Source organism: Festucalex cinctus, chromosome 4 (assembly GCF_051991245.1).
Source record: "Festucalex cinctus isolate MCC-2025b chromosome 4, RoL_Fcin_1.0, whole genome shotgun sequence".
NCBI lineage: Eukaryota > Metazoa > Chordata > Actinopteri > Syngnathiformes > Syngnathidae > Festucalex > Festucalex cinctus.
Window position 1 is genome coordinate 12883474 of NC_135414.1, and position 20319 is coordinate 12903792.

Below are 20319 nucleotides of genomic sequence, written 5' to 3' on the forward strand. Positions count from 1 at the left end.
TTAGTCGCTCTTCTGGTTTCCCACCAAGCGGCATTACTGGTCTAAACGTGTATGCACTGCAGAGCAAGGAAGATTTGTTAATAGGCATGAGCCGATATGAGCAAAAAATATCAAAGTATTAAAATTACAGCTCTGATATGTGCTTATTTGAAATATTTGGGGAAATAAAAACAGCATTTTCGTTTCCATGTAACACATTCTATTTCGTTTTTCAACAAAATATACGAAAATTGGTACATTAAGACACGTGCCATGTTAAGTTTATAAGTAAATAAATGTTGATATTCTTCCTTCCTTTCATTTTTCTTAGCAAGACACAGTGTCCAATCACTGGTGAGCTATTTTTGCATTAATTGAAGGCAATTAACTTCAAAGATGCTGCTGGTTTTTATTTTTTCAGTACAATGCAAGCTGCAAAGGCAAACGTTAACTGCCTATTTAAAGTTAACGAGCAATATCGATTCTGACGCCTGCGTATCGATACGTATATTGTAATGAGGCCCGCAACGATATATTGCCGTATCGATTTTTTGAGCACACCCCTAGTATTGAGTTTGAAGGTCAGCAGGTCACACCTCATCAAAAATAGTGAAATGCCACAATGACAATACTGTACATCAAATCAATCAAAACATAAATGTAATGCAATGTCTTTATTCAGAGAAAGTCCAAATGAAGGTTTTTTTTGGTTTGTTTTTGTTTTTGCCTTTTTAAACAGTGAGCAGTGTTTGCTCTCTTGAGTAAAAAACAGGTAACAGGCCGGGGAGATCTGGTCGGGATAGTTCATCTCTCCTTGTCTTGTCTGAAGAAGACAGATGATGACATGTCAGCAAGGAAGTGGCTGTGTTTACCCTCCCATGGCCTCTCACGCACTTCTCATTCACGTGACGACCTGAAACTTTCTTTGTATTATAAGGTCCTTTATTTCTTGTTGGAGCATCTCTCAACACTATCAAACTTTTAATGTCAGTTGTGTGTCACAATGTGATCTCTTTGACATTCTGTTTGTCTGTGTGTAGTACGAAGATAGGAGGAGGAGGAACTAGAGGAGGGAGTGCCACAGGTATACTGGATATTCTCGCTGGGTTTGAAAGGGTGTGGGGCTGGGGTGGTGAAGGGAGGAATCCAATGGGGCGGCATAGCAACACAACGCTTATAAAGATACGAGACACACCCCGCCGGCAGCCTCAAGTCAGCTCACTCGCAGACACTTTGCAGTAAGCATGCTCAGCATCATGAAATTACCAAGGCTCGTCACCATCAATCAAGTGCCCAAAGTAAGTTTGCTGTATCTTTCATTGAACGTAGATAGGTGCATGGGAAATCAACAGTGCTCTGTCATCACCTCAAACAACAAGTTTTTTCATTTGAGGTGCATTTGTGCTTCAAAAATGGTTTTATTTTATGTTTATGTATGATGAGGCTCAGTCGAAACTGAAAGTACCAAGACTAGAAGAAAGTAGTGCTGTGAAAGCGTTAACTAATTAATTAATCACAAAAATATCACATTAATTATGTACTATTGCAGATTAATCACACAATTAATAAATTAAATCATTTAATAAATGTTTGCAAATGGCATTCAGAATATTTGTTCACGTCAATTAGTTTTTTTTTCTTCTTCTTCTTCTTCTTCTTCTTCTTCTTCTTCTTCTTCTTCTTCTTCTGCTTCTTCTTCTTCTTCTTCTTCTTCTTCTTCTTCTTCTTCTTTTTTAAGACTGGGGCTTCATGCATGCTGCAGGTCTCCCAAATAGCAATTAAATGAAACAACAACAACAAAACATTTACATCAACATTCGGATTGTAGCAAAACTTCTCAAAGAATTTTTTAGAATTTTTTAAAAATTATATTAGGAAAAAAAAGTTTCAATTACAAATTACTAAACACTATAATTTATTGTGTTTTGATGTTAAAATAGAGCATGACAGTATAGTAAAAATGTCAAACACGCAGTGAGCGCAGGCACATGACAAAAAGATGTTGCAGGTGCTCAATTTTTCAATTTTTTAAATTCATTAGATGCTTATTTCTTTTTCTGTTGTCTTGCTAAGGTTTTCCATGAGCACGGTATTATCTCCGGCTACCGTAATCCGCACAGCTCAGCCACAGACTGCATTTTGAGCCTCTTCCAGCTGACCAATGAGACCCTTAACATCTGGACTCACTTTGTGCCCACCTGGTGGGCAAAAAATGTTGATAAAAAGCCTTTTAATTAAGTGATTAATCGTGATTAATCAAAAATTCTAAGATGTGATTAATATGATTTAAAAAAGCATTTGACAGCTCTACAGGATAAGAAACTCAAACTGGCTGGCCACAGGGCTGTGCAAAAATTATTTATTGCACTTTAAATGACAGTGAAAAGTTTTCTTCAACATTTTTAGTATTTTGAAAAAAGCTTCTGTGAATGTTATTTTTTCTTTATGTAACAATAATGCGGCAATTCAATATTATGACATGAGAGAATCACATCTCAAGAAAATCAATAATTTCCAAACACTGTAGTACATGGTAGTCTGCTTAAATTATTGTTGTTTTATTTTGTGTATTTATTAATATTTATTTTTATTTGGCATGACAACAAGCCCAGGCTGTATCTGGCCTCTCACCCAAAGTCAACTGAGCCAGGCTCCAGCTCAGTCACAACCATAATGAAGACGGCTTCCTTTGAAAATGGATGGCTATTATTATTATTATTAGTTTTTTTCTTCTTCTTCTTCTTCTTCTTCTTCTTCTTCTTCTTCTTCTTCTTCTTCTTCTTCTTCTTCTTCTTCTTCTTCTTCTTTTTTAAGACTGGGGCTTCATGCATGCTGCAGGTCTCCCAAATAGCAATTAAAAGAAACAACAACAACAAAACATTTACATCAACATTCGGATTGTAGCAAAATTTCTCAAAGCTTCCCTCAGACACATTTAAAAACATCATTAGATGCTTATTTCTTTTTCTGTTGTCTTGCTAAGGTTTTCCATGAGCACGGTATTATCTCCGGCTACCGTAATCCGCACAGCTCAGCCACAGACTGCATTTTGAGCCTCTTCCAGCTGACCAATGAGACCCTTAACATCTGGACTCACTTTGTGCCCACCTGGTGAGCACCTGCAACATCTTTTTGTCATGTGCCTGCGCTCACTGCGTGTTTGACATTTTTACTATACTGTCATGCTCTATTTTAACATCAAAACACAATAAATTATAGTGTTTAGTAATTTGTAATTGAAACTTTTTTTTCCTAATATAATTTTTCCTAATATGATACTAAAATGTATAATGTATTCTATCATATTTTGTCATCTATTACTACTATCACTAAAAAGAATTGAAAGAGCATCCACAGTCAAGCCAAGTTTTGTGTAATCACTCACAAGTCACAATCAGATTAAATTCATTCAAGTGCTCTAAACTGCATGACAATAGACTTTTATTTTTTATTTTTTTTAATGTTATGCCTCTTCAAATGTTCCCTGGCAACACATAATCAGCAACCTTGAGTTTAACAACAGACAGTAGAATAGAATAGAATGCCTTCATTGTCATCCTACAAGCAGTATAGCAAAAGTAAAAGCGACAAATACGGTTTATTTAAAATTTTTTGGTACCTTTTGTAGCATTGCATATAATAGCACATAGTAGGAAAAAACAAAACAATCAGTTCATATTGCTTTGAATATAGATTTTTTTTTTTTTTTTTTTGCATTACTTATGATCATAATTATGACCCCAAAAAAATTCACGTAGCAGTATCTCAAAATATGCTGCCCTGGAGCCACATGTGGCTCTTTAGTCCCTTTCCTGTGGCTCCCTGTGGCTCTCTAAGAAAACTTAAAATATTCTGTTTTCATTATGTTTTTTTTAAGGAATAATTAATTTCCTTGAAATGATACAGTCTAAATTTAAAAATTGTCAGAAAAAGAGAGACAAAAGGGAGATAAAAAGGTTTTTCAAAATTACCTAAAAATGTCCAAGAAGTTACCATAAAATTTCTGATCCATTTATGGCATAAATTGTCCAAAAAGAAATCTACCATAAAAAGTCCACAGAATTGTCAAAAAAATAATAAAAAAAAATAATAAGTAGAAAAGAAAATGTTCAAAAAGTAACCAAAAATGTCCAAAAAAACAACAACAAACAAACAAAAAAAGAAGGCAGAAAATTACTATAAAATATTTTTGGAATTGTGAAAAACATTCAAATAGTAACTATAAAATTCTCACAAAATTGCCAAAAATGTCAGAAAGTTACTAGCAAAAAAGGTAGAAACAAATGTTAAAAAAAAGGAAGAAAAAAGGAAGAAAATGACCATATGTCCATAAAATTGCCATAAATGAAATTTGATATAAATTTATATAAATAAATGTATGTATAAATGTATGGAAAAACAAAGTATGAAAAATTACAATAAATAAATAAACGAAACGTGAAAGACTGAATCCCAATGTGTTGGATGCTGCGTAATTTTGTGCAGCTCTAAATAGCTCTTGGACCCTCAGTTAGACTAACACTAACACACCTTCATCACAATGTTCAGTTGTTTTGCGGCTTCAGACAGTAAAGGTTCCTGACCCTGACCAAGGTTATCCATCCATCCATCCATCCATCCATCCATCCATCCATCCATCCATCCATCCATCCATCCATTTTCTTGATCACTTATTCCTTAACTGGGTCGTGGGGGGTGCTGGAGCCTATCTCAGCTGGCTTTGGGCAGTAGGCGGGGTACACCTTGGACTGGTTGCCAGCCAATTGCAGCAAGGTTATCTTAGTTAACTAAAACTAAGGAAAAAACTAAAACTAAAATTCAAAAATGCTTTTTGAAAAACGAAAACTAACTGAAACTGCATTTTATGTTTACAAAACTAAGTAAAACTAACTATAATTATAGCAAAAATGTCCTTTGTTTTCGTCTTTGGGAATTAATTTAATGCATGAGCTTTTGCGGATGATTTTAAATGCGATTTTAAGTAGAGTTATTTTGATATTAACCGGATTAAGGACATTTGAAAGTGTGTCACACAGAAGTGACGTCATCTAGCTGCAGCCAATAGAAGAGCAGCTTCAGATGACATCCCACCCATGCTGTTTTTTTAAATATTGCGCACAAGTAATACACATAAAAAAAAAACAAGAGGCCAACTGAAACTAACTAAAACTAAACTAAAACTAAGCATTTGTTAAATAACTAAAACTAATAAAAACTAACAGAACCACCCTGAAAACTAATGAAAACGAACTAAATTTAAATAACAAAACTCAAAACAAAATCAAAACGAACTAAAATGAAAAATTCCAAAACTATAATAACCCTGCCCTTGACATAGCTCCAACCACAGCTTGAAATGGTCTGAATTTGATTATGTTGTAATTTATTAAGTAAGTAAAATGTGAAGGGAAGGTGGGGGCAATATGTTGAATGATGGAAGAGATACTTTTGCAGGTATAGCCTTCATAGCCATTCACTGCTTTAAAATGAATTCCCAATGAACATAGCCCTCATAATATACTCATACTTTGTGAATCATCCATGTTCCATCTTCCAAAACGACTGGCTTACCCAAACTTTATTCTGCTGGTTCCACAAGTTTGAAAATGTGTTTGAATAACTGCATCTAATTATCCCTCCCTGCAGGTACTTCCTATGGAAACTCGTAAGCATGGTGCTGATCCAAACTGCGTGGCAGCACGCCTTCACCTGGCCTCTGGTGGTCTTAAGCATTTCCACCTGCATATATCCACTGGCATCGAGCTGCGCTCACACCTTCAACAGCATGTCACCGCGGGTGCGACACATGTGCTTTTATTTTGATTATGCAGCCTTAAGTCTCTACAGCCTGGGTGAGTGTTGTGTGCACGCCATTGCAATACACTCATAGGCCAATCAAAATCCAGTTTTTGTGATGACGCAATATGGTTGGACACCACTGCCAACCATATTGTACTTGATGACAGACTGCCCCTAAGTGGAGGAATTTTGCCCTTAAAATTTGAGACTTGCCATCCGTCCGTCCGTCCGTCCGTCCGTCTGTCCATACATCCATCCATCCATCCATCCATCCATCCATCCATCCATCCATCCATCCATCCATCCATCCCTTTTCTTAGCCGCTTATCCTCACAAGGGGCGCGGGGGTGCTGGAGCCTATCCCAGCCACCTTCGGGCAGTAGGCGGGGTACACCCTGAACTGGTCACCAGCCAATTGCAGGGCACACAGAGACGAACAACAACTCACTCACAAGCACACCTAGGGACAATTCCGAACGTCCAATTAACCTTTCATGCATGTCTTTGGAATGTGGGAAGTCCCTAAAAGTGACCAAACCGTATTAATGGATGCATTATTTTATTCATTTTATTATTATGTGTACTACTTGATTTAATGTACCCCAAAACTGATGGATAAAACATCATCGAGTAATTTACAGATGTAACGCAAACCATTGAAAGTAAAGCTTCCGAAACAAATGTGCTGCATTTCAGGTACTGCTGTTACGTATTCAGCGTACGTGTTCCCAGACAAGTGGGTAAACAGCGTCTTCCACCAGTGCTTCATCCCTGTTGCTCTGCTTAACTCCGTCATATGCACCGGCCTGTCCTGCTACTCCAGGTATGGTAAGGAATGCATCGCAAAATCTTACTGTTATCTGTTTGGGGCGGACTATGTCATGCTTGGTAGCACACTAGCTATTGTCTTGTAAATTTGGGTGACAGCTACAGTATGTGGTAACTGTACAGTATTAGGGGCAATTATGCAGTATGTATAATTATCCTATTGAGTGAAGATCATTACAGGATTTAGGGAAATTTTTCATGTCTTACCGACTAGCTGCAAAGGCAACATCTAAGTTCAAGCTGTTATATTTGCATGTAAATCATCACACTGAAGTTAGAAAGCGCACTTGAGTTGTGGATCCTTTTCCCCCCCTCCCATCTGTTGATGTATTTTGCCAGGCTTGGATCACCATTCCTTCATCCTAATCATGACGTTGTAAAGAGGTAAACACTTTTCACTTTCCTTTGTGTAATGTGTCCAAAAAAATGTCAGTGTTCCGCCCCTGTGATTGTGTCAAGAGCAATCCCAAACAGCGATTAACTGCATTTGGAGTTTCAGCTGGAAGTGGTTGGAACAATAAACAGAGGAAAAACTTGTTTTACAGAAACCTCCTGACTTTAATTAAGTCAAACATTTATGCATTGTCCCATTTGAATGACACAAAAAAGTGTGACAGAAAAAATATATATATGTGAGGGTGAAAATGTATATGTAAGCTATAATGACACCGTTTTTTTTGTTTTTGTTTTTATTCTTCCCCCAAACATGATTATTTTACATTTTGTTCGTTTGTTTTTTTTAAATAGAATTTTGACTAAATGTATTTCCAAGTTGTAAACTGATACATTTATGAAAGGTAAGGCCATGCAAGATGCTAGGATATTTGAACATGATTTCTTTTTATTTATTTCAGATTCCCTAAGTGCAAGAGTCCACGGTTCAGCAAAGTGCTCCGTCTTCTTGCTTTTGCCTACCCTTACCTGTTTGACAGCATTCCTCTCTTTTTCAGGGTAGGGCCACACTTATATTGCCCACGTGTGGGTCCAAAAGAGCAAAAATAACAACAACAAACACCAAATTGAATTAAATTGAGTGGTTCCCATGCACATTTAACCCTTCAATTTCTACTCAATGCCCCATTCACAACCATCCTGTGCGTTGAGGGGGAGACCGGGGCGGGGCTAGTTGTATCACGGGTAAGTTGGAGAAGTTGTCACATTGCAATTTTCTCCTCCACCAGAGGGCGCAACGAAAAAGTGTAATACTAGTTTTCTCCGAAGTGGTCAGGGGTTGTGTACAGTCTGAGAAGAGAATACCACAATGTAATACAATTCAAAATATATACCTAAGAAATACAAAAGCCCCGGTCTCCCCAACACCTTCTCTCTTTTCTTGCTTGTGTGGATACTCCAACTTCCTCCCACATTCCTGTGGCCATTTAGGTCATTTTTTGGGTAATGTTCCTTGCTGATTGCTTCTTGAACATATTAGTGGCACATAAAATGGGTGGCAAGTTTTATTGGATAAGTGGCTTAAAACTACATTTAAGGCTAAAAGAAATAGCTGCTCCAGTGACACACCTTGAAACAAGTTGATTATATTTACCTTAGTGCCTTCTTTCCCAGCTGTTCCTATGTGAAGGGGAAGGCTGCACAGATAACGACGCCAATTTCTTCCACTACACCCACATCGCATTGGCTTTCCTCACTGGCTTCCTGTTTGCGACACGTTTACCTGAGCGACTGGCGCCTGGCAGCTTCGACTATTTTGGTGAGACCAATCTGTGATTACAATTGTTAAATTCTTGGGGCAGACTTGAGAATTGCCTTTTGTCAAATACATGAAAAACAAGGCCAAGCAAATATCATCCTTGGACTGAATTATTTAACCCTAACTATAACAAACAGTAACTGCTCAGTCAATATAAATAACAACTGATCGACATCTAAACAGCATGTGCTAGACTTTTTTGCTGGACATTTTTACATTTGGTATAATTTAGATGACAAAAAGATATTGGCAAACCCACAACATTCTTGATTACTTAGTTGTATGAGAAAATACATAAATCTTATAAACTTACCAAGCAAGCACTGCACAACAGTGACAGATTGAAAGTACCGCTATTTATTTCTTACCATACTCACTATAAAGATTCATAAAGTGTGTGAAAACGTTCATTTCAGTGTGTAAACAACTGTTAAAAACTGTAACTGTGTTATGTCTCCCTCTGCAGGTCACAGTCATCAACTTTTCCATGTCTTTGGCATCCTTGGCACCCACTTCCAAATGATGGCGGTGGAGCAAGACATGCTATTGCGGCGTCCCTGGCTTTTCGACCACTCCCTACCTATCAACTTTACCAACTCATTGGGTGTATCACTACTTTGTTTACTGGCCAACCTGATCATCATACTCATCTTCAGCCTACCTCTCATTTCTGCACCAATCGGCCAGACAACGAAACATAAGAGACAAGTAAAGGCACACTGACTTTAAGCTTGTGGTATGGCACAGAGCTCCAAGCTGGTCTTTGGATAAACCAACATCTATTGTTACATAGAGTATGTAATATTTTTATTTATTTTTTTATTGGAAGCTGATGAGCTGTGTAGTGAATCACAAGATTCCATCTGCAATGAGAAGATAGTGATAGTTAGCCTTTAGATTACCGTGATGACTGCTGTTGGATGCGATGCAAATCGATGATATGTGTATGTTACATAAACACAATTGAAATACTGGCTACATCCAAATAAATAGCAATATTTGTTTCTTAAAACCCATAACGGCAAAGTGCCAAAGTATATCAATTTACAAAAACATTTGTGTGAAACAGTAAACTATATTTGATTTTGTGTATTCTCTGGTGATGATCCACACATGGGGATAGTTAATGAAGAGCTTGAAGTGATTAAGTGAACAAAAAGTGAAACTACTACTGTAATACAGTGTTTTGTTAACTGCTTTTAACCTCAACCGTCCTATTCATTTGTATTGGGTTTGTACAAAACCTAAGGAATTTTACACAGATTTTTTTTGCCTGAACATTTTTAAAATATAGGCTATATGTATTTATTCTAAATTAAAGCTTGTTTGTGTAACCTTTTGTGATTTTTTTTTAATTTTAAATAAGTGCTTTCGATCAGAAAACACTAGCCTGGTTATGCGAGATTGATTGATTGATTATTTATTTATTTATTTTTACACAAACGGATACGCACGCATATAAACATGGTCGGTCTGGCGGGGAAACGAACGCACGCCGCCTGTAGGAAAGTGTACCACTTCACCACCCAGAGCCCGATTGTGTGTATAGGTGCGTTTCCATTACCCTTTTTTCGCAAAAATAAAAGCGATATTGTACTATTTCGATAAAGTACAATTTCGAATTGTCGGCGTTTCCATTGAAGAGAGTTTCGCTTCTGAGGCGCAATTCTCTGAATGTCCCGTCTCGCGAGACCTCGCTGTTCTGTAGGAGGTGCTCATGATGTTTACGGTAGACTGACGCCCGGTGTTGTTACGTTATTTCCCAATAATTTAAATTAAATACTGTAATGCAGCCGGTTTCTTTGGGGTAGAGCTAAAAAATGTTATTGAATTAAAATAAATAAATAAATAAAAACGCATTGCATTTGAAAGCGTCATTCTATTTGACGGCGGAACTTCCGTTCTCTAGCGTTTCGTTCTGCACTCTGATTGGTTAAATGTACCAGCTCGTTGGAAACCGTTTGACAACGGGGGAATTTCAAAAACAGAGACGAGGCGCTTTTGCGTGAAGTTTCCTGTCCAGGCGTTAAACAGCATTTAAAAAAAGATGTATAGACCGTATGTATCACCTTCTGTCTTACGAAACTAAGTTGAACTTTACTTTCAGGTTTTGTTGGTCCTGGTTATTTGTTAGACGTTATGCGGAAGATTATCAATGCCCGTCGAAAGCAGCGAAGACAAGCTTGTTCCTCATTTAGACAGTTAAGCTAACCGAGTTAATTGGCCAACTGCACAAGGACGGGATCGTGCAACAAACCATCAACTAAAACCAACTTCAATTGGTTATATGTAAACTGGCTGCGTCGGTTACCCGAACTCGTTTGCTGGTCGACAATTATTTTAGCAGTTTTTTTTGTCCATCATTATTAGTACAGGTGACAACTAGTCTATTTGAAATGGCATTGCCAATCATTTTGTTGTAGTTCAGCTTTATACGGCAGCAAAAACTTGTATCTCTGCAACAGCCTTCATATACACATTATATGACATTACAAGACTAAAAGCTGCCACAACACACGTAATATTTTGTGTTGGTCAAATTAACAGATTTAACATTAAGATTATTTTACTTTTTTTTTTTTTTTTTTTTTTTTTTTTTTTTTTTTCCTTTTTTTTCCCTTCAGGAAATATAAGACTCCTCGCAGGCCTGGCGTAAAAAAGGGTTCCAATACAGACAAAGATCCTGTTGGTGTAAGTGAACACAACTCATAACTGTGGTTGATTGTAACACTTTTAATAATTGTAACAATGATATTGGTTATTGGTAAAGCTAAGCATTATCTCAGTGTAGCTCAAGTGCTGTTCTCTTGATGTAGTCATTGGAAGGAAGAAAAAAAAATCCAAATAATGTCAGGCTACACGCAACTCAATGAAAATCAATTATAATTTAAGTTTGCGTTTGAAATGTACTAAACAGAGACACAGGCTAGTTTTGTATGTTGAGTAAAGGCACTGATCGGTCTTTACTTTAGCTTCACCATTTATGTTAGACATTTATGGTTCATCTCAGATTACCAGTAGGTGAGTGACATCACCAATCTTAAAAAAAAAAACAACAAAAAAAAAAACGCACACACACACAAACTGCTTTGGTGATTGATGTACAATACTTTCAATATTTGTGGCTGTTTTCATTTGTAGGTGTACTGCCGTATACGCCCACTTGGAGCAGAGAATGAGGAATGTTGTGTTGAAATGATCAGCAACTCCACCATTCAGCTGCATGCACCTGATGGCCTGAAAGCCAACCGCAATGGAGAATTCAAAGAGGTAGTATCTCATTTGAACCAAGCCAGGTTTATCTGCAGTGTCTCTACTTGGGTCCAAAACTGGACTCCACCTCACTTGGTGTGAATTTCACTTTGCAAAATGTATTTACGTAATCTGGGAAGTGTCACTTGTCATAACCATCTTATGGTTTTCCAGCATTAATATAAGTGTAAACTGCTTTGCTTTGTTCAGTATCACTCAGCAGTTATTTGAATTTACAATTCAAAACATTAGGTCACGCCATTGGCAATAAATACTGTACATTCTGTAATATGTGCTCATTTAGTATTTTTCTGTTCTAATTCTGTCGTGACACTGCACATTGTATAAAACTGACATCCATTGTTTGCTGATGTTATTTTAGATGCAGTACTCCTTCAAAAAAGTCTTTGGTGTCAATACCACTCAAATGGAGCTGTTTGAGGAGGTCGCCAAGCCACTAGTCGAGGACCTTATTCAATGTAAAAATGGTGAGAGCTTACACTGCTTCAGAACTATTTTAACCCTTATTTGCTTTCCCCATGTTTTGAAAGAGGCCTTGTATTTTTTTTTCTTTTTCCGCCAAGGTCTGCTGTTTACATATGGAGTCACAGGAAGTGGTAAAACCTTCACTATGACAGGCTTACCTGGAGAGGGTGGACTCCTCCCTCGCTCCCTTGACATGCTCTTCAACAGTATCGGCCCCTTCCAGGCAAAACGATTTGTAAGAATTTGTTTATAGTAATAATTATATAATACAATCATGTACCAATGAAGGAGTTACACTATTCAGGCTTTTTTCAAATTAAGACAAGATGGAGAAAGATGTAAGATTACCTGAGAAACTTGAAAAATGTATATTTTCAAATATTGTGAAAAATGTATTTATGGCTGTTTTTGTGCAAAAAAAGAAATAAAATGCCTGCTTGTATAGGTGTTCAAACCAGATGACAAAAATGGGATTGACATCCAGAATGATGTTGACGCTCTCCTGGAGAGACAGAGGCGAGACTCTCAATCTTTAGTGCCCAAAACACCCACCTCCAGGTACTAATCTACAGTGTCATCATGTTCACTTTTATTTTTCTGACCCTGCCAGGGACTTTGCTAAAAATTCATGAAACGCTCTGCTCCTTATTTGCTCTTCTATTTAGACAGAAGGCTGACCCAGAATTTGCAGACATGATCAGTCCAGAAGAGGCATGTAAAGCTGAAAATGTGGATGAAGACTGTTGTTACAGCATCTTGGTGTCCTACGTTGAAGTCTATAACAACTACATCTACGATCTTCTCGAAGATGCCCCCCTTGATCCCATCAGACCAAAGTAAGAGGCAGCATTTTGTTTCTTTGTCACATTTTTTTTTTAATCTGTTGAATCACTACAGGCACCTGATCGCTCTTATGAGAGCAGTACCTGGTCTCCAATTCCTTTTATGTCATGCAAATGTTCCAAAATATTCGATGTACAGATTATTTGCTATAGATAAATAAAGTATGTTGAAGCTCTTTTATGCTGTAATTTTGAGTCACTTAAAAATCATTCTCTTTTGTTAGGTGGCTTGGTACTGGCACACCTGTAAAGAACTCTGACTTTGTGTATGTGCCCTCAAAGTTTGTATTTGTAGCCTTTGCTTGTCACCTGTCAGAGGCTGTTGTTCATGCAATAGATAAGCCTTGTGATTTAGCACAATTAACATAGTTTATTAGCTTTGTCTCATTCTGGCTTGCTCATGTGGTTTTGAGATGTCACTAAATTAGCCCTCACTGAATGGCTTCAGCTTTACTGAGTGCATGATGCTGCAACGCTGTTGTGTATGCATATGTGACACGTTATCATGTTTTTCACCTTATACTGTCAATTATCTGTCATTGTACTATTCCTGTTTTTGAATTTAAAGTTTTGTTTGCTTTTGGATCTTTCAGAGCCCCTCAATCCAAAATTCTACGTGAAGATCAGAATCATAACATGTATGTTGCTGGCTGCATGGAAGTTGAGGTCAAATCTACAAAGGAGGCATTTCAAGTCTTCTGGAAGGGTGAGTGAAAATTGGGTTAATTGCTTCCAATGAAACTATCATCATTTTATAACCACACTCAATTTTGTACCAACAATACTTGAGATCTGATCACCAGGTTTTAAGTGCAGTACACTTTTAGCACACTAACAATATAGCCTGATTTTGTTTGATGTCAGAAGTCGCAGTTGTCCATCACTAACTTATGTTAATAGTAGAAAGATATAGTTATGGTAAAGGTAAATTGTTTTAAGAAATACACTTCTCGTCCATAAATTTAAAACAAACAATTGAAAAACATTAAGTTTGACTGTTAGAGTTGGCGATGGCCATTTTGAGATGCAGATGTTTATTTTATTTCATTTATTTTGTCACTGTGGTTGGCTTGATCTTAGTTGGGTCTCAACAACAACAAATCTAAATAAATTGGAGAAAAATAATTGTTAAATTTTCAGGAGTCATCAAGAGATTGCCTCTTTGGTATATAAAAACTTGGTGTGTCCAAACTTTTGGCCTGTACGGTATATTTTTCTGGTCCTTTTTATCTTCTAATGTTTTAACTTATTTCAGTGTGTTGCATAAATTTTAGCATTGAAATCAGTAGATGTAAATAATGTGCAGAGCTTTGCAAAACGTTTGAATGAGTGCTTCTGGTAGGACAAAAGAAAAGGAGGATTGCCAACACTCAACTGAACCGCGAATCCAGTCGTTCCCACAGTGTCTTCACTTTAAAGCTGGTTCAGGCACCTCTTGATGCCAATGGCGACCACATTCTGCAGGTAATGTGCCACTCCAAAAGTTACTATATAATCAAGATGTAAAACAGGTTTTTCTTTTACCAAGATGGCAGTTATATTTGTCATCTTTTCAATCCATCGGTGTGACTTAAAAGCAGTCGGGTATGCCATGTCTGTCCATCATGTTTCTCATGATGCTAAAATCTGTTGTTGAATGTTAGGACAAAAACCAGGTGAATGTGAGCCAGCTGTGTTTGGTTGACCTGGCAGGTAGCGAGCGCACCAGTAGAACAAGAGCAGAGGGGAGTCGTCTGCGTGAAGCAGGTTAGTCTATTTTATTGTCAATAATTGACAGTAAAATTCATGTTCATATATGTTGTTTATGTCTCGCCGTCAGGTAATATAAATCAGTCTTTGATGACTCTGCGCACATGTATGGAAGTCCTGCGAGAGAACCAGTTGTGCGGAACAAATAAGGTGAGTATGCTGTAATATTTGTGTGTCATTGTTTCACCAGTAGTTTTGCTGCTGCTTATGAGAGTAACAGTGAGATTGCATCCTCACAGATGGTTGTTGTTTTTTTTTTTTTTTGTTTTTTTGTTCCCCCCCTCACTTTTACGTTGTCCTTCTTTTCCAGATGGTGCCATACAGGGACTCTAAAGTGACTCATCTTTTTAAGAACTACTTTGACGGAGAAGGGAAAGTTAAAATGGTTGTGTGTGTCAACCCAAAAGCTGATGATTATGAGGAAACAATGGTAATACATATTTCTATCGTTGTCAGTTATCTTAGAGCAAATAGCCACTGAGGGCACTTAGAATTACATAATTCCCTAGAGATTTGGTATACTTTTTTCAGTGATTTTTTAAATTTTTTTATGAAAACCCAACTGTCTCAACTTTGCTTTTCCCATCTGTCCCTCAAATTATCTGCATCTGCCTCAAAAATTGTTTGTCTATGATGCTCTTAATGGGCTTGCATACAGTACATAAGATCAGTTCAACTTTGATGCTTACGTCCTAAGTTTGTAATCATTGCCTTTGGCGCTGCAGCTCGTAATGCGGTTTGCAGAGATGACACAGGAAGTGGAAGTTGCACGGCCGGTTGACAGGCCAATATGTGGTCTTGCTGCTGGACGCAGGCACAGAAATCAGGCATTCAGGGAAGAGCTGTCACGCCGGCTGGCTGATCAAGGAAGTCCCAATAATGCTGGTAAGTAGGGCTGAACAATTCAAATTCAAATCAACATGACAATGTAGTTGTATGCAATTTTCAAATTGCAAAGGCTGTGTGTTGACCCCCCAAAAAAACATCAGCTTAATTTTAGTCGGTCAGTAGTAGGCTTTATTTTTTTATGTAGAATGTATTAGATCTGAGCACAAATCGGTGGTTACTTGAATTGAGTACGAATTGCCAATTGGCCGTTAAAATGGCCGCCGACTGGGTATTTCCACATTGGAGTCACATTGTGTCACAGTGTCATCGTGTCTATTGTCATGGAGGAATGTTGAATGGCCACACACGGTCGCGTTTCAATAGCTGTATCCAAATCCGTAGACTGGGTCCTCGGCAGGACTATTCGCAGGGTGGGTCTTCGAAGGCTCCTTTTCTCAATGTTCAATATACATACTTATGCTACCTAGTTGGTAATCTGCCACACTTCTGCACTACTATCGATGTTCTTGCACTACCTATATGCCAACGTACTTGCATTTGATTCTGTTTTTTTATTTTACTACTCACATTTTGTTACTTTTACTTATTTTATTATTTTTACTTTGCGCTCCAAATTTTGTTGTGTACTGTACAATGACAATAAAGGAATTCAATTCAATTCCTGATGTAGCCTTAGTGGACTGCATAAACCGAGGCAAATATGGACAGCCCTAATGTGTAACGAGTACTCAGGTTCTCAGCTGCGCTCAAAATACACTTTTGTACAAAAAAATAAAAATAATTCTTGCGTGTTGGTAATTGCAGCACAAATCTAACCGCATACTGTAGCCTCTGCCTACAGGATGCAGAATGTCAGGGTCAGGGTTTTCTTTATTTTTTTCTTTTTCTACCGAACATATTTTCTATTGATGTTGATCATGCGTCTATTGCGATATACATTGATATTGAGTTATTACCCCACCCACATAGTAAATCTTATATTCTTATTGTAATACAGATTAATTTGTTGCTTGTTTGATTGTTTTGTTTTGTTTTTTAAACAAAGGAAGAGGACCTAGAAAAAAGTAATTGCATATTAAGGAAAATAATAGCAATTAGATTATTTTTTGAAATTGTTCAGATGTAACTAAGTATATTTGACGATAATTGTCTTTGCAAATATTCCTTGACCAATGCCCTAATTTTCTATTTTCACACCTTTCCTACGGTAGATGCTCTGCTCGATCAACTCATTGAAAGCCTTCCACCTCTGCTTCACTGTGAGCTGGTGGATCCAGCAGATGATCAGACGCTACCACGGATGATTGAGGTTCTGGAGAGGAGGCATCGTATCCACCAGCTGATGGCAGAGCAGATAAAAAAAACTGGTGAAACATTTACACAGCATTGATGGATGTTGGATGAACTTATTTACATTCTGATTGATTATGGATTAATATTCCACCTGTGGCATTGTCAGTATTTGTCTTCCCTACAGGTTAGCATTTGACTTCTTTTCCAGCATTGTTTGTTCGTAGCTCACATGTTGTTTTCTTGTGCAGCCAATAGGCTGATTTCCATGGTTCAGCAGTTTGATGATCGGCTTGACGATAAGGAGAGCTTAATCCAAGAACAGCAAAGCAAAGTCAGCGAGAGGGACAAAGTTATCACCGACCAAAAGATGGAGATCGAACGACTAGAAAAAAAATCCAGGACCTTGGAGTACAAGGTATCTCCTACAGCAGCAGTCGGCAACTATAGTTTGGCCCCTCTACACCACATACCCATCTGAAGGCATTTGATTCTGTTTGTAGTATGCACAATACAGTACAATCTTATTACAAGAGTTGTACTGAGGCAACTGATCATGTATTTGAACGAAGTTAAGCCACACTTTCTTTCAGTGTATCTAGTATGTGGCAAAATGGTGATTTGGATTAGGCATCCAAAAGGGTGTCTGTATTGTGAATACAGGCACCTGATCGACCACAGAGCCTGAAATATGGAAGTGGAGCGCTTCCAAGCAAAACGTCAAACAAAATAACATTTTAAGCAGAACAACTCATTAATTTCTGGAACTATAAGCGGCTGGCAAATTTTGCCCCGTGGGCTGCAGGTTGCTGACCACTGGCCTGCAGTATTTGCTCCATTATGTTTTATATTTGCCCCCTCCATGTTTTTAAATATCATAAAATTTGTTCATCCATGACACCAGACACATTTATTTACATTAACTAGTTTTCAAATAAGAAATAAACTTATAGTACCCATAAAAAGTTAAGGACATTATGCTCTCGGGTACAATTTCAGGATGAACTAAAACTACTACTGCTATAACATTTAGAGGTTAACTGAATTTTACTTCTCTAAAATTGAACGCATATGTCCAACTGTCAGCGTTTTGATGTTTTGTGCAACTTGTTCTCTAACAAGGACTTGATTAACAAAATTCATAACAAGTGTTTGATCTGTGAATCGACCTGCTAATTTATTATTAAACTTCATCATGCTGTTCACACTTTGTCTTCATGAGACCAAGATGCCACCTAACAATAGATCACCAGTACATCGACATTGCGACTTGCGAGGCTTCAGAATATTCTCAGAGAGAAGTGGCCATTGAGCTTAGTGTCACACAGTGCCATCAGCAGATTGCAGCAGGGATGCAAAGAGACTGGAAGAGTTACAGAAAGGCATAGACGTGGACGTGCTTGGAAATGTATCGGTCCATTCATAGATCAAACACCCGTTGTGAATTTCAGCGGGTCTCTTTCAATGACAGCACATTTGTTCTAACGTCTCTGCTGTTTAGATCGAGATCCTGCAGAAGACGACAGACTTGTACGCCAACGACAAACGCTCACTCGAGCAGGAACTGGAGACTCGCGCTCATAAGCTCCATCAGGAAATGTCGGAGAGGAGGCAAATGGAGCAACGCATGCAGGGCATGGTCACAGATGCCAAACTCAAGTGGGAGAAGGAGTGTGTGAGTGGAGCCCGATTTTCAAAATACTTTGTGGATGCAAATCAGATTAATAGTAAATCTTTTGATAAGTTTGCCCAATGCCGCCATTCTTTGAGAGCTTTCATTCTTTGTTTGTCCAGGAGAGACGGGTGAATGCTAAACAGCTGGAAATGAAGAACAAGTTGTGGGTCAAGGATGAAAAGCTGAAGCAGCTCAAAGCAATCGTTTCCGAGAGCAGCAGCAGCACAGAGAGACCAGAAAGGCCCTCAAGGGACCGAGATCGCAACCATGGACAGAAGAGGTCTCACTCACCGTCACCGCTTCCAGTAAGTGACGACCGTTTATTCACATCAACAAAAAAACAGTTCTTTGTAATTGTGTAATATATTGAGCAAGGATTGTCCATCCATCAACCGTCAAGTTGTATACTTGCAGCTAATAACATGGCTGCTGCTTTTATACTGTATGTGACATGGTGTATTTCTAACAGCTTAACGCCCACAATGCTTTGGCATGGTTCCTTCATCACTTTTCAGGATCTCCGACAAACGCCTTCCCATCAAAGTCAAGCTAAGATTAGGGCAGTTCAGGACAATCCCCCCACCTCATCTTATCCTTCGGTCGCAACCTCCGTCTCTGAGTGGGAGCAGAGGTGCCCTGTAGACTCAGCCTCCCAGTATAGAGAAGCTGGGACCCCTCAGTGCAGCCATGGCGCCGGCCGAGCGAGTCGCAGGAGAGGCCAACGCTTTGCCTCCGAAACTGAGGCCCCTGCAACGCGTCTGGTCCATGGACTAGACCGAGAGGCAGGCATAAGCATAAGGGTTAGTGTGTGCCAGTCACCTAGATGTGACATTTATAAGCATCCACTAGTTTAGAATTGCATCTTTTAGTGGCTGTCGTGTGTATCAGTTGTGACATGCCCTATGTGGTTCAAATGATAACCTGCATGGCAATAATGTAGACTTCTGTCCTAAGCTTTTCTGAAGTAGTAACATTTCTGATTAGCTATATCTTACTCAAACTTTTTCCTATGTGGGCCTCATTGGACTTTTGAAATTGGTTATGCATGTTTAAATTCTGATTGGGGATGCTCCGATTCACTTTTTTCACTACTAATGTTTTAGGTTCAGTATACCAATATCAATCCACCCAACTGCAACTTTGTGTACGGGGGAAAAAAAAGATAGATGTTAATCTTATACTTTAGACACAAATGCGATACACGGATCGAATCGGAGCATCCCTAATTCTGATCAAACACTTCTGCTTTAAATTTGCATGCATTTCACTTCCCTTTGTCTTTGCATGACAACTCACAAACTACTGGGGTGTTTTTCTCACAATGGGTGGTTTCAGATGTAGTGTTGAATAAGAGTATTGCTGGAAGAGTTACCAAACATTTTGGAATTTCATATTTCTACTCTTAATTTCATTCCAGGTTGGGTTCTTGAAAAAGTAAACATGGACAGGCAGAAATAATCGCCCCTGGCATTTTGACTTGGCCTCTCCCCAACTCAACTTCTGACCACCTCTGGTGGTTACAACAGAGCTCTGCCACTGTCATGTTGATTGGTTCAGTTTGCTGTACAATTCTAAATAAATAGATTAATGGGCTGCACTCTTTAAAATGTGGGCTTGTCTCTTGGGGTCAAATGGAGGAAAATAATTAAATGGCACCAGAACGGCCCCAAAAGTCGCAAGCCCACCAGGCATCTTCCCTGTATGCCAGATAGCCAGCCCAGCTCTGTTTATAGGAGCCCTAAAGTGTGGAAAGAAACATGTGACCCTAGGCCAATGACTTCCAGTAGTACACTTATTCTCACAGCATAACCCACTCTCGATGAATAAATTCAAAGTTGAATTGTCATAAATCTGAATAA

The 20319-nt window shown here is 38.3% G+C and overlaps 2 protein-coding genes across 8 annotated transcripts in view; both read left to right on the plus strand.

Annotated features, from left to right (window-relative positions):
- The first annotated feature begins 1165 nt into the window (after window positions 1-1165).
- paqr5b (progestin and adipoQ receptor family member Vb) lies at window positions 1166-9651 on the plus strand. 3 transcript variants are annotated; one of them, XM_077519289.1, is made up of 8 exons: window positions 1178-1277; window positions 2053-2180; window positions 5626-5831; window positions 6475-6601; window positions 6946-6990; window positions 7461-7557; window positions 8173-8317; window positions 8784-9651. In XM_077519289.1, the coding sequence occupies exons 1-8, from the start codon at window positions 1224-1226 to the stop codon at window positions 9038-9040; spliced, it is 1059 nt and encodes a 352-aa protein (XP_077375415.1). In that variant the 5' UTR covers window positions 1178-1223; the 3' UTR covers window positions 9041-9651. The 3 variants fall into 3 exon arrangements, with proteins under 3 accessions (XP_077375414.1, XP_077375415.1, XP_077375413.1); XM_077519288.1 differs by lacking the exon at window positions 2053-2180 and having other exon boundaries at window positions 1166-1277; XM_077519287.1 differs by lacking the exons at window positions 1178-1277; window positions 2053-2180 and adding an exon at window positions 2821-3090.
- Window positions 9652-10267: 616 nt separating this feature from the next.
- Window positions 10268-20319, plus strand: part of LOC144017620 (kinesin-like protein KIF23) — a 14169-nt gene continuing 4117 nt past the window's right edge. For 2 of the 5 annotated variants that reach the window (XM_077519387.1, XM_077519389.1), the window contains exons 1-18: window positions 10268-10375; window positions 10942-11008; window positions 11459-11587; window positions 11952-12057; window positions 12154-12290; window positions 12501-12613; window positions 12721-12891; window positions 13122-13163; window positions 13491-13603; window positions 14240-14361; window positions 14541-14643; window positions 14717-14796; window positions 14957-15076; window positions 15372-15531; window positions 16707-16862; window positions 17037-17203; window positions 18287-18460; window positions 18580-18765. In XM_077519387.1, the coding sequence (XP_077375513.1) occupies window positions 10365-10375; window positions 10942-11008; window positions 11459-11587; window positions 11952-12057; window positions 12154-12290; window positions 12501-12613; window positions 12721-12891; window positions 13122-13163; window positions 13491-13603; window positions 14240-14361; window positions 14541-14643; window positions 14717-14796; window positions 14957-15076; window positions 15372-15531; window positions 16707-16862; window positions 17037-17203; window positions 18287-18460; window positions 18580-18765 (2157 nt within the window). In that variant the 5' untranslated portion in view covers window positions 10268-10364. Of the gene's footprint in view, window positions 10376-10941; window positions 11009-11458; window positions 11588-11951; window positions 12058-12153; window positions 12291-12500; window positions 12614-12720; window positions 12892-13121; window positions 13164-13490; window positions 13604-14239; window positions 14362-14540; window positions 14644-14716; window positions 14797-14956; window positions 15077-15371; window positions 15532-16706; window positions 16863-17036; window positions 17204-18286; window positions 18461-18579; window positions 18766-18975; window positions 19261-20319 lie in introns of all 5 variants that reach the window. The other 3 variants (XM_077519385.1, XM_077519386.1, XM_077519388.1) reach the window with 3 other exon arrangements.

Coding starts and splice junctions, on each gene's coding strand:
- paqr5b (XM_077519289.1), top strand. CDS start 1,224: ATGCTCAGCATCATGAAATTACCAAGGCTCGTCACCATCAATCAAGTG. Junction 1,278..2,052: donor CCATCAATCAAGTGCCCAAA/GTAAGTTTGCTG, acceptor TGTCTTGCTAAG/GTTTTCCATGAGCACGGTAT. Junction 6,991..7,460: donor AATCATGACGTTGTAAAGAG/GTAAACACTTTT, acceptor TATTTATTTCAG/ATTCCCTAAGTGCAAGAGTC.